Source organism: Sinocyclocheilus anshuiensis, unplaced genomic scaffold (genome assembly GCF_001515605.1).
Source record: "Sinocyclocheilus anshuiensis isolate Anshui unplaced genomic scaffold, SAMN03320099.WGS_v1.1 scaffold1149, whole genome shotgun sequence".
In the NCBI taxonomy this organism is placed as follows: domain Eukaryota; kingdom Metazoa; phylum Chordata; class Actinopteri; order Cypriniformes; family Cyprinidae; genus Sinocyclocheilus; species Sinocyclocheilus anshuiensis.
The window spans coordinates 311,738-327,041 of record NW_015555317.1 but is presented as its reverse complement, the minus strand read 5'-3'; the positions used below and the strand labels follow the sequence as shown (position 1 = coordinate 327,041).

Sequence of the window (15,304 nt, the reverse complement as noted above, 5' to 3'; positions counted from 1 at the left end):
CACATTATATTAATACTAATTGTACAAATTTAAGTACCGTATTGACCCGAATATAAGACGATGTTTTTTTCTTGGAAATACATCTGAAAAAACGCGGTCGTCTTATATTCAGGCTCTAGACTTTGACGTGTCAATAATACACCCACAACAATAGGTGGCGCCAAATATGCATAAAACGAGTGTGCCATGAAATACGTAATGTAATGCGTGTTGTAAAGATCACGAGTAAAAATAAAAGAAAAAGAAAACCTCACAGCTGCATGAGTCGTGACTGTCACGTTAGCCTGATGGGACCAAACTCCCTTTGTGATTTTAAAACGTAAGACAGTACCCAGATTTGAAGACTACAGTAAGATTTAACTTCTACTGTTAATAAGATTTTGGTAGGCTACTATTAGATGGATAGCCTAAATGTCCTAATTCAGATGGGCTACCTGTTTTTGTTTTTTTTTGGTATATCAAAAAGTGTATATTTTTTAAATGTGATTGTTGGTACATTTTACCAGTTTTTACCATACTTTCAAAAGAAAAATTAAAATAGGAAAAATATGCAATATGAAAATAATTGAAGACAAAATGTGTTTTACTAAGAAAAGACAAGATTTGGTTTTTAAAAAGCCTTTTTCCAAAAGGTACATCTGGAAAAAGGGGGGTCGTCTTATATTCGGGCCAATACGGTAATCAGAATGAGGGAAGAACTTAGTACTGTTTATTGCCCTCGTTTTAGAGCTGCTTTACAGCACAATTGAATTTTGTTTGCATCACTGAAACATTATTTTCCTGTTTAACAATGTAAAACTGGATTGTATAAAGCACTATATGAATAAAGGTGACTTGACTTAACTTGACATACATGTGCTGCTGTCTGAGAATGGTGGGCAGCTCACTAGGTTTTGGAATTATTCTTTCCCTCTTACGTGATGGGGTTAAAAGACATCTCTTGGTCAGACAAAACAGACCGGAACTGGCAAATCAATCATTTCCCCCACCTCAGTTCATACACACACACGCATACATTGCCCTTTTCAATATGCAGTGCTGGCAGTTTCTCTGTGTTGTCAACCTTGACTTACTTTGAAGAGGTCAGACACAGAGTTACGTTCCCTTCACTACTCATTTAGATTTCAGGAGAGAAGAGAATTGAGAAGAGGAGAAGAAAAGCAGAGGAAAAGAATGAGAAGTAAACAACACATGAACCAGAGTGGACAACAAGAACAAAAAATAAATCAAATATCTATCCTTTATCAGTGAGAATGTAATATGTATTTAAGCCTTTGTGGAACTGTATGAATGACTTCATACATGACATCAATTTTCCTTGAATGGAAACAAGCAGCATGGTTCAACATGGTTTGGAACACTTACCTCGGGTTTGGACAAAATGACAGTGAGTAAATAATGACAGATTGCTCATTTTTGGGTGAAGTATTTCTTTCTAACAGAAGTTTCAAGGGACAGAATGAGAAAGCCTTACCCAGAATGATATCTTTTACTAATGTAAAAAAAAAATTGAGATCATAATCTGATTGTTTGTGTGCCATACACAATAACTCATATCTATAAACTCATTTAATCATATATTTGAAAAGATCTGAGATAGTTAACTACATTTTATTAATCTGCAACTGTTGTTGAACCAATCCAATCCAAGGATTTCAAACAACTATGAACGATCTTTACAAGAAACTAAATGTGCAGTTAGGATGAACCTATAAAGGCAGCAGCTGTGCTTTACAGTGAGAGCATGTCTGTCTAATGTCAGCATTAATTGGATAGACACGACTATAACTAATTATAGTTGTGTCAGTGTGTTTGTGTGTGGGTGTGTGTTTATATGTACATTGATTGCCGAAGACTCAGGGATATTCATTGCGTCGTGTTTCCTAATGCATTGATCCTATACTTTTTACCGCAACGCTTCAACATGCACCTGCGTTTGTTTGTCTGTTTGTGTCTTGGCTCTAGTAGGAGGTATTGGGTTTGTACATTGCCACAGGTATGAATTATGAATGCAATGAATACTGAGAAGGAAATGTCTCTGAAATATCTAACCAATTGAAGGACAACCTTTTCAGTGTCAAGACATTTTTCTGTCCTCCATGAAAGCTGAAATGCTGTGTAAAGTGAAGAAATCACAGCAAATCACAACATAGTTGATGTTTAAAGGCATAGCTCACACCAAAATGCAAATGTTATGATTATTTAGGCAACCTCATGCCATTCCAAACTTGTGTGCTGTTATTAAAAGTAGAAGCAGTGACCAGAGGCTGTGAAAAAAAAAGCTTGTCAAAATGTCTTCATGTACATTGAGGTCTTGGCTTGTTGGGACAAAGCATTATGGAAACACGAGAAGACACAGAGAGTGGAAGTTCACCTACCTGTGAAACCTTTCGGACGGCTTCGCCGCTGATCACCAGACCCTGCGCAAACGTTCTGGCTGCAATAACCGTGCGTGTGATTTTGGTCTTGAGCTCTCTCGGCGTGTCTCCAAACGGCTTCAGTGTTTCTGATTGCTTGGCTACGCACTCCAGATACTCCTCTCCAATAATGTACTGAGCGTTTAAAGCTTTAAAGAGTCTTTCCAGCAGACGGGCCCAGAATTCATTCAGGGCCTCCTCGAGATTGACGTTGGACCCTCGGTAGTAGTGCCGAAGGTCGGAGTACAGATCCTGAAACACCTTTGCGTTTTGGGAGAAGAGAGATCCAAACCCAGCCTGGAAAGAGGTTTGGAGCGATGCTTCAGAACGGTTCAACAGCTCCAAGAAATAATCTGGAAACACACACGCAAGAACATCATTAGAGCAGCTCTTCAAGTTTGGAAAGCTCAAGGCTAACACTCCTAATTTTAAAAAACATTATCCTGAATCAATGAGGTGACCAATATTTTACATATAAAACTTATATATATAATAATATATATTATATATATATATCACATAAAAATATATATTTATTTAATATTTATTTCTATTTTAAATTGTTTTGTCCTTTACAAAAATTATTAATAGATAGATTTATATTTAAGTACAACAAATAACATGAACATGTACACACAAAAAAAAAATTACATAAGCATGCAGTATTGTCTATTTTTGAATTAAATATTTTACAAATGTCATGTACTTCATCTCATTTGATTATTTCCTTTTTTTATTGGAAACTTGATGAATGTACCCAGATTATTAATAACAAATGAACAAGTCTGACATCAGTGCAAAAACAGCTTCATATTATGCAACATTTTAAAAATTAAAAGTCAAACTATGGAAGCCCGCTTCTGCCACAGAAAAAAAAAGGTAATGCAACTTTTTAGCTCAATTTATCGCTGAGAAAAAAAAAACAGTGACTAATTGCTACTAAAAAAATGAGGTAATTATGACTTTTTCGTTTTTGTTTTTTTTTTCTTCTTGGAATAGTGAGTTTATCTAGGTGCATCTTTTTTTTTTTTTTTTTTTTAGAATTCCAATAATAAAGTCTGAATCGTGAGATAAAAAGTCACAATTACCTTTTTAATTTTTTTATTAATCCCGTGGCACAAACAAACTTCCTTACCAAACAACTCAGAATATACTTCTTTACAATTGTAATAAATCTGATTTGGATGAGGCACTATATCTATGGGAAATGTACCAAAATCATTCTTGACATATTTACAGTATGTTTATTCACTTAGCTCAAGCTATTTATCCCCACATAAACTCACATGACATACTGAAAAAATAAATAAAATAAATAAATAGCTAGACAATAGTCAGTTGTGTAGTTTGTGTACTAGCACAATGAAAAGCAATGAGAGAAATATGAATGAGTTTTCACACACACACATGTTGTGTTTTCATGTTTTATGGGGACATTCCATAGGCGTAATGGTTTTTATACTGTACAAACTGTATGTGCTATTGCCCTACACCAACCCTACCCCTAAACCTACCCCTCACAGGAAACTTTGTGCATTTTTACTTTCTCAAAAAAACTCATTCTGTATGATTTATAAGCTTGTTTCCTCATGGGGACCTCAAAAATGTCCCCACAAGGTCAAAATGTACTAGTATTACTATCCTTGTGGGGACATTTGGTCCCCATAACGTGATAAATACCAGGTACACACACACACACACACACAAAGGCAAAAATGTTCAGAGAGAAAGTCGATCAGTATGAAATGTGTTATGTAATACAGTGATATCATGAGCTCCCAATAACCTGGTCACACATCAATCAATCCCACATTACCCACGAGAGACTGTTCAAGTACAGAAAGAAAGTGTATATAAGAGTGTATAAATTCAGCCATGGGTCTGTACATTTATAACACACACAAACACACCGGAAGCAGAACAAATCATAATGGTGAACCCAAACCAGGTCAAAATTAATCTTTCTAAAACCTACACCGCTTCTCCAAACCAATGGGATTATGTCTGTACTAATACATTCATGATGAAATACAGAGCAGTGTGCTGTAAATAAGACCTTTTTGTGCCCTACATCTGATTAAGTTCACATTAATCATGCTTTTGAAATGGCCAAACAAATGATACATAAAGCATAATGCACACAGACTTGATTAAGCATTTCAAAACATTTATATTAAACAGTTCACTGGCCATTGGTTTTTCCAGCTGCACTTTTTTGATGATTGTTCAATGATTGTTACTGGACTCTTGTCTAAATCTCATCACATTCACATCCAACTACATTATGAGGACCCCACATCCATTTTATCTCTTCATGCTTCAATGGACTCTTTTCTCACGTCTCATATTTTTATTTCAATAAAAGCCTCTCCAAAGTGTGCTACTATCACTGACCCAGATGAATCTGTCTTCACTCTGAATGCAGGTTTTTAGGGTCTGCAAACTCCTGATTCACAACATGACAGTCTGTAGGGCGCAAATCTTACAGGCCTTGTGTATTTTTTCTTTCTAGGGGCATAACAATAGTTTTGATCTCAAACAATTAAAAAAAAAAAGTGAAAAGTAAAACAATATAATTAATTTCACTTTAAACAGCTAAGGTTCAATGTCTCATTGTTCCTCCCACATTAATATGTATTCAGTTAAATTCAACTTAAAATGTACAAGTAATGACCCATATCAATATTGATTATTTTAATGGCTTATTATTTTAATGGGTGCCAGAATTTTTTAAAGGTTTAAAGGGAGGTGTGACCAAAAAAGTTTGAGAAACACTGCATTATATTGATCAAAAGTGACAGTAAAGACATTTATGTTTTTATAAAAGATATATATTTAAAATGAATGCTGTTCTTTTTAATTATGTATTCATCAAAGAATCCTGAAAAAAGTATAATGATTTCCACAAAAAAGAAAGAAAAATTAAATTAAATAAAATAAATAAATAAAGCAGCTAAAACTGCTTTCAGTATTGGAATACATTACAGGAATACATTACATTTTAAAATATATTAAAATAGAAAACAGTTATTATTCCAATTATAAAATATATATATGTGTGACCCTGGAGCACAAAAGCAGTCTTAAGTCGCTGGGGTATATTTGTAGCAATTGCCAAAAATACATTGTATGGGTCAAAATTATTTATTTTTCTTTTATGCCAAAAATCATTTGGATATTAAGTAAAGATCATGTTCCATAAAGATATTTTGTAAATGTCCTACTATAAATATATTAAAACTTAATTTTTGATTAGTAATATGCATTGCTTAGAACTTCATTTGGACAACTTTAAAGGCGATTTTCTCAATATTTTGATTTTTTTGCACCCTCAGATTCCAGATTTTCAAATAGTTGTATCTCGGCCAAATATTGTCGTATCCTAACAAACCATACACCAATGGAAAGCTTATTTATAAGTATAATTTCGAAAAATTGACCCTTATGACTGGTTTTGTGGTCCAGGGTCACATATATTCAATATTTAATTGTTATATAATAACATTTAATGATTGATTACACATTTTACACATGTATATGTATGTGTAATGTATACAATGTATACATTTTACACAAGATATTTTGAAGATGTTGACGAAATTTCCATTTTAGGGTGAACTATACCTTTAAGTGTCTGATTATATTTTGGGGTCACTGTATAAGGTGAGGAAACATCCAGACTTTGAATACAGAGAAACTGACATCAAAAAACAAAAAAAGAAAGGACATGAAAGGTAGATACTCAGCTCTTTATATTCCTGTCACACTCCTCTGACCCTCCACCCCCTCACTACACCCCTCTTTGCGCTCTCTCTCTCTCTCTCTCGCTCGTTCTCCCTCTCCTCCATCTATCTCTCTGACAGGCGCGCGGGCGTAATGATATCAGCGGCATCGTAACAGAACACGCCGGGCTGTTAATTTGCGGCCGAGCCCGTGATGGAGAGACAAGCAGCTGGGGACCACAGAGTGATGGAATAAGAGGAGAGAAGAGAGAGAAAGGGATGAAAGAAGAGAGGGATTTGAATGTGATTACATGTAATTGTATTTGTGCAATCTGACAATGTGCTGAATGACTGAATTAAAGGAGTCCCAGCCCTCCCTCATTTTATTCAATATTTTAAATGAATGCACACACACACAGAACTTTGGAGCTGTATTAGTAAGGACCATTCTAAGACGTCATATTTTCCAAACAAAGATTATGATATTCTGCTAGCCGGCCAGTTCACAACAGGAACAATAACTATAACCATAACTATATTCGTTTATTGTTTATTGTAAGAGGGTGCTGCAGTTTTTGGTCTGCCGCATTAAATGGCCAAGCTGTTAAAATTTGGGTGGATTCTGCTTGGCTATAAATGATGCTATTGTTCAATATCTGGAAAAAATTGTTCTGAAAGTGATTCCAATTATATTTTTCCTCTGTGTTGTTATCGTTCTTGTTGTCCTTGGTGTGAATGAGCCTTAAAGGGACAGTTCACACAAAAATGAAAATTCTGTAGTGTTATTATTTACTCAGCTTCATGTTGTACCAAACCTGTATGAGTTTCTTTGTTCTGTGGAAAACACACGCACACACACACACACACACACACACACACACACACACACACACAGATATTCCTATCATTATGGGGACATTCCATAGACGTAATGGTTTTTGTACTGTACAAACTGTATTTTCTATCCCCTAACCCTACACCTAAACCTACCTCTCACACAAAACTTTCTGCATTTTTAGATTTTCAAAAAACTTCATTCTGTATGATTTATGATCTTGTTTCCACATGGGGACATTTGGTCCCCATAACATAGGGAACCAGGACACACACACACACACACACACACACACACAAAGATATTTGAAAGACATATGAATACAAAGAATGTTGGTAATTAAACAGTTTCAGTTCCCATTGACTTCCATTGTATTGACAAAAATGCAGTGGAAGTCAAAGGGAACCGAAACTGTTTGGTTTTGTCCCTTGTAGACATTACACCTATTCAGCTTAAAGCATTTGGCCAATTTATATTGACCATTTTATAAGATTTTTCAACAGAGAGCACCACTTCACATGTCATTTTGAATTTTTGAAGACATTTTCATGAAGTTTGACCTTCACAAGTATACCAGTCCTGTACATACATTTATTTTGTATCTTCATACAGACTTTTCATTGAGTTCTATTATGTTCATACCATGTTAATGATACTGTCTATCGATTACACCAAATTTAACTCTCACACAAACATTTTAGTTTATTAATGTTTATATGGTTTCCTCTTAAGGTTTATCGTTTTATTTTACTATTGTTGTGAGCAAATTTGTTTCAAATACAACAACTAAGCAGTCATGTTCAAATGAGCATAAACATAGTTAAACAGTGAATAAGATAATACAATTGCATTACACTAACCTTAAACTCAAGGCATTATATGCGACTTAATTTTTTACTTATGTATTTATCTATCAACAAATGTGGTTTCTGTGGTCTTTAAAAAATAAATAAATAAGTAAAATCACTGATTATTGTATTAATATGGTTAAGAAGGCATACACACACAGCACCTTGCCCACCACTGGCATCTCATTATAAATATTAGCCATTTGAATATGAATACAAGGTTTAAGCAAACCAAATTAATGTTGAAGGAAATGTAAAATAGAATAGAACCCAATCAAACTGGCCTACAATGATGCAAACATGAATAGAATAGAATAGAATAGAATAGAATAGAATAGAATGGAATAGAATCGAATAAATGTGAACTGAAAGATTAATTTAACTAAACTGAACAGACATTTTCAGAAATTTGGCCCTCACACAACAACACAAGCATGCATAAAAACACACTTTTTAGCACTTGACCTATGAAAGGCTGCAGGGTCAGTCACCTATAAGCTGAAGAGGTCTGATAAGTGCTTGAACCCACATGTGGCCGAGCAGAGACGCAGCCTCCACCTGCAGGTCTGTCATGCATTTGGAAAGTAGATGAGCTTTATCATCACAGAGGAGCTCTTTAAACCAGCTCATAAACTCTGCAGCTCTGTCTGAAGGCTCTTAAATCAGACAGTACACCAGCTGTGGCCTGAATCGCCTCCTGATACCATGCATGTCAACTGCACAACTGGAGTCTCCACAGGTGCGCACAGGTGTGTCTACATGTTAGTGCAGCCTATGGCACTATATGCTAAAAAGTTCGCTATGATGCTCTAAAGTTTTGGTCAGTAAGATTTTTTTAAATATATAAATTAACAATTTTATTCAGCAAGGATGCATTCAATTGATCAAAGGTGACATTAAAGACTTAATTAAGAAATACATTATTTAAGAAAATAATTTGATCTTATATCAACAGGATAACAGGAATAAATTACATTTTACAATACAATACAATTAAAATGACTATTTTACTGTATTTTTGATTAAATAAATGTTACATCGGTGAGCATAAGAAATGTAGAAATTCAGTAAAGCAGTAAAAAAAAAAAAAAAAAAACTTATTTTAGTATTTTATGTCTTCAGTCAACAGAAAGACTATTCATGTCTGCACACACAAAAAAAAGCATACACAGCACTCCGGAAAATAAAAGAGTAGAAACGAGAGAAAACAGAATCATGACATAAAAATGGCAGTCACTTCCTTATAAAACTCTGCTAGTGTGTGTGAGGGAGAGAGAGATAGAGAGAAATGTCTCTGGGATCATAGGTCTGTGTCACCGTAGGTCTTCCTCAACTTGATTAGCGTGTCAACATGAAACGGCCTATGAGGACACACGACAGAGCAGCTGCCCTTGTCGCAGATGATATCATCGGAGATGACCTCCAACGGGACATTTTTTCCTGAATGACTCGGTGTAATTGAAAATAGTCTTTCAATATATCAGCACTTGAACTGCTTAGCTGCTATTCAGCCTCAAAATCAGGACTATAATAAATGTATTCGGCTAAGAAAATATCACCAATTAATCTGTAGTGATTCAGACAAAGGCACTTGTGAACGTCATAAATTGAACAATGTGATCTGATAAAAGAGATTTATTATCTTCTATGCTGCGGTTTGATTAAATCTGTTGCCTTTAACACAGATGCGTTAATCTTCTGGTCTGAAACTTGAATTTGATCATCATATACGATTTACTGTAAATCGATCTCTTTTCCAGATAATAAGGGCAAGAACTGGAAAAAAAAATGTCCACATCAATGTCAGCACACATGATTTAGAGAGCCTGTTTTATTATGTTTGTAAGAAATATTGTCATATATTGCACTGTTAATGCCTTTAGTCTTTCAAATCTTACATAAATAGCTGCACACACACACACACACACACACACACACACACACATACACGTTTGGTTTACTATCCTTGTGGAGACTCTGCATAGGCGTCATAGGTTTTATACTGTACAAATCGTATATATTCTATCGCCCTACACCTAAAACTATCCCTCACAGAAAACTACAGGCATTTTTACATTCTCAAAAAAACTCATTCTGTATGATTTATTAACTTGTTTCCCCATGAGGACCTCAATTTAGGTCCACAAGGTGACACGAGTCCCCATGAGTCGGTGTGTATTCAGGTTTAAGTCCCCACCGGGATAGAAAAACATGTACACACACACACACACTCACACAAAACCACACACACACACACACACCCTAGGTATAATCCACCATAGCTGCTTACTGTTCCAAGCATAATCCATGCTGGGAAACACACACTGACCAGATTTTCTCCCTGTGCCACAACACTTCTGAAATAATCACAGTTCAAGCATTCTCACCACAAACACAAACAAAAAAAGGTGAGCTGGCACAGACATGTTTTAAAACCCTAAATTGGCACTTATGAACTCCAGAACAACAGAGACACTGACTTTTTCCAACTTTAAGCAGCAAAGTCACCATCTGTACAAACTCGAGAGAAATTTCATTCATTTGTAACCTTCAAATTCAACAATTATAGACTTCATAAAAGCTTTAAAAGGTGCTATATATTCTGCCTGTTCTCTAGTCTACTTTTCATAGTATTTTGAAATGTTCTGCTTGTCCAACAATAAAATTAATCAACTGCTACATTTGACCAAGCTCATGATTAGGTTGCCAGGCCCACCCAAACCCCCTTTTGAAAGCAAGAATCATTTTAACCATTGATTTTTATTATACCTCTCAATGTCAAGAACTGTCCCAATTAAAAAATATAATAAAAAAAATAAATAGTTGCATTAAGGGAGGAAAAAGCATTATTATTATTATTATTATTATTAACAATAAAGCTAATAATAACAACAACAATAATATTCCTTGCATCAATTAAAAACAATCGTTGCTATTTAAACTTTTTCCAATTTTATTTTGCACTACTTTTGTTTATAATAATAAAAAACAATAATAAATATTATTGATGATGTTGGTGTTGTTGTTGGATTGCTATTTTTATTATTTAATGGTAAAAATACATTATTTAAAAATAAAACATTATTATTATAAAATAAAATTTTGCGTCAAAAAATCAAGCAAATTTGTGAAATTATTTTCTTTTTGCATTATTATTTTAATGTCATTTATTTAATATTTATTGAAATGCCCATGTTTAGTAAGTATAATGTACATCACAGTACTCTAGTATCATTGCAATGCCTTTGATTGTATTATCATTATTTTCTATTAATATTATTTTAAAATTATTTTATTACTGTATCACAATAACGAGAAGGACATTTTTATTTCTTTATTTTAATGTAAATTTACGAGGAAAATGTGCTTAATGGTCCTAAAAAATAAGCTTCAATTTCTTCAAGCAAAATATAATGTTTTTTTTTTAAGATTCACCCATCCAAAGCAGCAAAACACACATTTAATGCATGTAATTTGTAAAGCCTGATTTGATGCCACTGAGAAGTTGTTTGTTCCTGACAGACAGAACTAATCAAAACAAATCACACCCTCACACACCATTCTACACAAAAAGCAAAAACATTGATTAAAACGCCTACACAGAGTGAGTGAGAAGGATAAGATTATGAAGCCAGAGAAATATATACTGTATATATATTCAGACATTATACACATTATTGTAGTATAAGTGTAAGTGTGATGCTGTCAAAACCTTTGCTTGTATGGCTCGATCTCTGTTTTTCCAAACACAATCATTCAGGTGAATGATGTGAATAACATTCACACTCACAGGCTTGAGTGTGAGTGAGAAATCCACAATGGTACTACACACACACACACACACACACACATACAGAGAGACCATCTGTCTAACGTCGTTAGGAGGTTTTATCAGCGCTGCTCTGAGATATCAAGCACAGGTCTGTACAGACAAACAAACCATCAGTTTCTCAACAAGCTTAAGTCCAGCAGACCGATTCATCTCAATATCGTGAGCTGTGTGATGGAAAGATATCGTGATCATGTGATGTTACTCAGATGTAACTCACCGTCAAAGCTCTTGAACTGGCCGTTGAGCGAGGCCTGTAAGGTGCGTCCAGACTCCTTCACCTGAGTCTCAAACTCTCGTCGGCTCAGGTTCAGGAGGTTCTCCTCCATCCCAGACGTGCAGCAGGTGTAACCCTGAGAACAAACCCGCAGGTGCTGAGAGAGAGAGAGAGAGAGAGAGAGAGAGAGAGAGAGAGAGAGAGACAATTATCAATGTTAACATGACTGTCAGTAAAAATGCATTTAACTATCCATGATCTCCATCCATCCAATTATTCATTCATCCATCTATATCACCCATAATATATTCAAATGTTTGGGGTTGGTGTCTCTTATTCTCACCAAAGCTGCGTTTATTTGATCAAAATGCAGAAAAAAACAGTAGTAACATTGTGAAATATTATTACAATTTAAAATAATTGTTTTCTATTTTAATATATTATAAAATGTCATTTATTCCTGTGATGCAAAGCTGAATTTTCAGCATCATTACTCCAGTCTTCAGTGTCACATGATCCTTCAGAAATCATTAGTTGAATATAGTGATTTGGTGCTCAAGAAAACGTTCCTATTATCAATGTTGAAAAAAGGTGTGCTGCTTAACAATTTTTTTTTTTTTTTTGCCGAAACTGCACTGTAAAAAATCTGTAAAAATAGGACACAATGTATTGTATTAATCTGAAGGAATTTTATTATTATTATTATTATTATTATTATTATTATTATCATCATCATTTTTGCATTTTTTTTTAATTTTACATTTCATTGCTTTGGGTTTTATAGCTAACAGAAATGTCTATTAAATGTATGGATAATTTCGCAGCAATGAGCAGCCATTACTTTTTCTGTTATTTTACGGATTTATTTCTTAGTGTGCAATTTTTTTTTTTTTTTTTTTTAGGATTCATTGATGAATTAAAAGTTGAAAAGAAAAACATTTATTTTAACTACATTTTTCTTTACTGTCACTTTAACTGTCACAATCAATTTAACGCATTCTTGCTGAATAAAAGTATTATTATTATCATTACTGTTATTATTATTATTATTATTATTTAATACTGCCCCCAAACTTTTGAACAGTGGTGTATTTCTACATAGATTTACTACATTTCATTTATCTATCCATCTAAATCTTCATTCATTTATTCATTAACCAACCATCCATCCATTCCTTTTTTCCATTCATCTATCCTCTATATCTCTTTTTGTTTTTGCTTGTTGCTCCAAGAATCTTGTTGAGAAAGAAAAGCAGAAGAGTGAAAGAGAGAGCGAATAAGAAAGAAAGAAGCACAGAAGTGTATAATGGGCTTAGACTAGTTTAGTGATCTGATCTGTGGACTGTAATTACACACGGATGTCTGACCTGATCTGAGCGCAGACACATGCTCTCTGAAGCAGCATGAGTCTGCACACGCTCAACATCACACACACATGTACACAGGATTGCGTTTTGTGCTGTTTGAGAAGGCAGCAGCTGATGGTGCCCTACAGACATATATACAGGACTAGTAAATATTTTCAGTCAGCATATTACAAACAATACATCTTATGATAACTAAATACTTAAAAATGTGTATACAGATATAAATAAACTCCCAGTGTTGAAGCTGTGAATGTGTTGGCTCTGTGACTGTGTGACTGACAGCGTTATATAAGAGAGTACAAACGATTTTTATAACAGGGGGTGGAGGGGGCTAAATAGTAATTGAAAATTTCCACTCAATCGGCTGCTGTTCTGCCCTGTGCTTGGTCAAATATCATACAATAGAAGAGATGACACGGTCAATCGATATGTCCATTCCAGCTCAGTAGCCTACAAAGAAAATAATGCTAAATAAAAACAGTAATTTAATAATAATAATAATTATTATTATTATTATTATTATTAACAATAACAATAAAGCCAATAATAATATTTATTGTATAAATTTAAAAAAATCTTTTTCCAGTTTTATTTTGCACTACTTGTTTATATATATATATATATATATATATAGCTAATTTTGTTATTTAATGATAATAAATCATTTAAAATATATGATTATTATTGCCTCTCACATTAAAGGAATTGTTCACAAGCAATATTATGGATAGATGATTCATATTTTAGCTATAAACAATTGTTTGTTAAAGTTAAAAATGTCTTGTGATGGATTTGTTTCTTACAAACATCCAAGCATCCACAAGGTTTACTTGTGGATTATTGTGAGGTTTTTATCTGCTGTTTGGACTCTCGTAATGGCGGCACCCATTCACTGCAGAGGATCCATTGGTGAGCAAGTGATGCAATGCTAATTTTTTTTCCCAATCTGTACCGACAAAGAAGCAAACTCATCTACATCTCGGCTGGCCTGAGGGCGGGTACATTTTCAGGAAATGTTCATTTTGGGGTGAACTGTTCCTTTAAGCTCTCATGGATCAGCCAAATGTTTGTGCCTGCAAAACTTTCATTAGTATCCTGTTCTTTATCCTGTTCTGTTCTGTTCATTTTTAGCAATTAGCAAAGCATTTCATTCTTATATAATGCTATCTTGGGCCATAGAAATGTGTATGTGTGTGTTAGTGTGTGTATCTCGTGTGGTTTGTCAGGATGGTTGTCAGTGTCAAAAAAGCAAGTGTCTACCTGTGACTTGTGTGTGTGTGCGCACATGTGTGTTTGCCAGCGGGTGAGAGTACACACTGTCAGAGACAGGATTCTTTTTCTAAAGAGCTGGGCTGTCAGCTATTTCTATCCTGAGCCTTTTCTCCCATCCAAGGACAACGGAAGAGAGAGAGAGAAAGACTCCAACAGCACAGTTCATTTCCCACTATCACATATAAAAGCACACTGCAAACAGATGGAATTTAATGCGGCTCTTATCAGAGCTTAAAGTTACTGCTCAAGAAGGTTTACAGGCACTTGAACACTTGATGAAACCCACACAACCAATGTGTTTGGCCTGTAACATCCAGCGCAACACAATGAAAACAGAAACCAAGGAGCTGACAAAATGTGTTGCTGTGAACATGGCTGGCTGGGAAAAAACACTGAGATTAATATGGAAAGTTATGGGATTCATCATGATTTACTTTGTGAGACTGTGGACTGACTACCTTTCTTTGAAGTAAAACAACTAAAAGTGGAGGGAATCTCACATTATGAAATAAATGTTTTTCTCCAATGCATGTTGGCCACAATTATTGGCAGCCCTAGAAATTCTTATGAGTAAAATATCTCTGAAGTATATTCCGATTCATATTCACAATTTTGAGCACTCCAGGGTGCTTATGAACATGAAATTAGTGGACTGACTCACTCTAGGTTCAGCAGTCAGAAAGAGGATTCAGATTCTCATTTATTTTACCCAATGGCAAAATAAAAATAAAAAAATAAAATAAAATAGTTAAAAATTAGATTTAAAAAATGGCATTCTGCCAAAAGAAAAATGATTC

General features: G+C 34.4%; 1 protein-coding gene across 1 annotated transcript in view; it reads right to left on the bottom strand.

Annotated features, from left to right (window-relative positions):
- LOC107671591 (glypican-1-like) overlaps positions 1–15,304 on the bottom strand; it is a 66,693-nt gene that overhangs the window by 14,429 nt on the left and 36,960 nt on the right. The window contains exons 2-3 of the mRNA XM_016464504.1: positions 11,872–12,025; positions 2,379–2,770 (exon numbers count right to left, since the gene is read on the bottom strand). Coding sequence (XP_016319990.1) covers positions 2,379–2,770; positions 11,872–11,980 — 501 coding nt within the window. The 5' untranslated portion in view covers positions 11,981–12,025. The remainder of the gene's footprint in view (positions 1–2,378; positions 2,771–11,871; positions 12,026–15,304) is intronic.